At 55.9% G+C, this 1,113-nt stretch overlaps 1 protein-coding gene across 1 annotated transcript in view; it reads left to right on the top strand.

Moving 5' to 3' along the window:
- The first annotated feature begins 530 nt into the window (after positions 1-530).
- HHIPL1 (HHIP-like 1) overlaps positions 531-1,113 on the top strand; it is a 24,614-nt gene continuing 24,031 nt past the window's right edge. Inside the window, exon 1 of the mRNA XM_008579910.1 lies at positions 531-1,081. Within this exon, the coding sequence (XP_008578132.1) occupies positions 531-1,081 (551 nt within the window). The remainder of the gene's footprint in view (positions 1,082-1,113) is intronic.

Raw genomic sequence — 1,113 nt, 5'->3', positions numbered from 1 at the left:
CCAGTCTACTACCTGCTATAAGTGTGGAACTCAATAAATGCTTGTTAATTGAGTGAATGCAGGACTCAAGCTAATTACTCAATGATTTTATAGAAAGTTAAACTAACATGTCTGTTAAAAACGTATGAGAAGTTTCACTTCCAGGAAAACAGAGCAGACACATTTGTCCTTATACCACCTATAAAGCACAACTAAAAGTCTTCTGCCCTACGTAGAAAANTATTATTGTTTGTTCTAACAGAAGCATTAATGAGGGGTGAGGACATACATAGGAGGCTAAGGGTGACTACTATAGTTGAGACTAATCGTGGGAACAGATGGCATTGTCCCCACGTTAGGGATCAGCAGACAGGCTCTGAGAGGTGGGTGACCTGCCCAAGGTCACACAGCTGGTGTCTCCACAAAGCATGTCTGAGCCGTCACTGTCTCTGCAGGAATGCTCGCCCTACGCAGCCCACCTCTACGACGCTGAGGACCCAACCACTCCCCTGCGGACGGTGCCTGGGCTCTGTGAGGACTACTGCTTGGACATGTGGCCGACATGCCGGGGCCTGTTCCGCCACCTCTCTCCCGACCGCGAGCTCTGGGCTCTGGAGGGTAACCGTGCCAAGTTCTGCCGCTACCTGTCCCTGGACGACAAGGACTACTGCTTCCCACACCTGCTGGTCAACGAGAACCTCAACTTGAACCTGGGCCGCGTGGTGGCCGACACCAAGGGCTGCCTGCAGCTGTGCCTGGAGGAGGTGGCCAATGGGCTGCGCAACCCCGTGGCCATGGTCCATGCCCGGGACGGCACCCACCGCTTCTTCGTGGCTGAGCAGGTGGGGCTGGTGTGGGCCTACCTGCCCGACCGCTCGCGGCTAGAGAAGCCCTTCCTGAACATCAGCCGGGCAGTGCTCACCTCACCCTGGGAGGGCGATGAGCGCGGCTTCCTGGGCATCGCCTTCCACCCCAGCTTCCGGCACAACCGCAAGCTCTACGTCTACTACTCGGTGGGGGTCAGCTTCGATGAGTGGATCCGCATCAGCGAGTTCAGGGTCTCTGAGGATGATGACAATGCCGTGGACCACGGCTCTGAGAGGTGGGTTCTCTGGGAGCCTGCACCATAGACCC

This window comes from Galeopterus variegatus, unplaced genomic scaffold (genome assembly GCF_000696425.1).
Source record: "Galeopterus variegatus unplaced genomic scaffold, G_variegatus-3.0.2 Scaffold1978, whole genome shotgun sequence".
NCBI classification, from domain to species: domain Eukaryota; kingdom Metazoa; phylum Chordata; class Mammalia; order Dermoptera; family Cynocephalidae; genus Galeopterus; species Galeopterus variegatus.
This window is presented reverse-complemented; position numbering and strand designations above follow the sequence as displayed.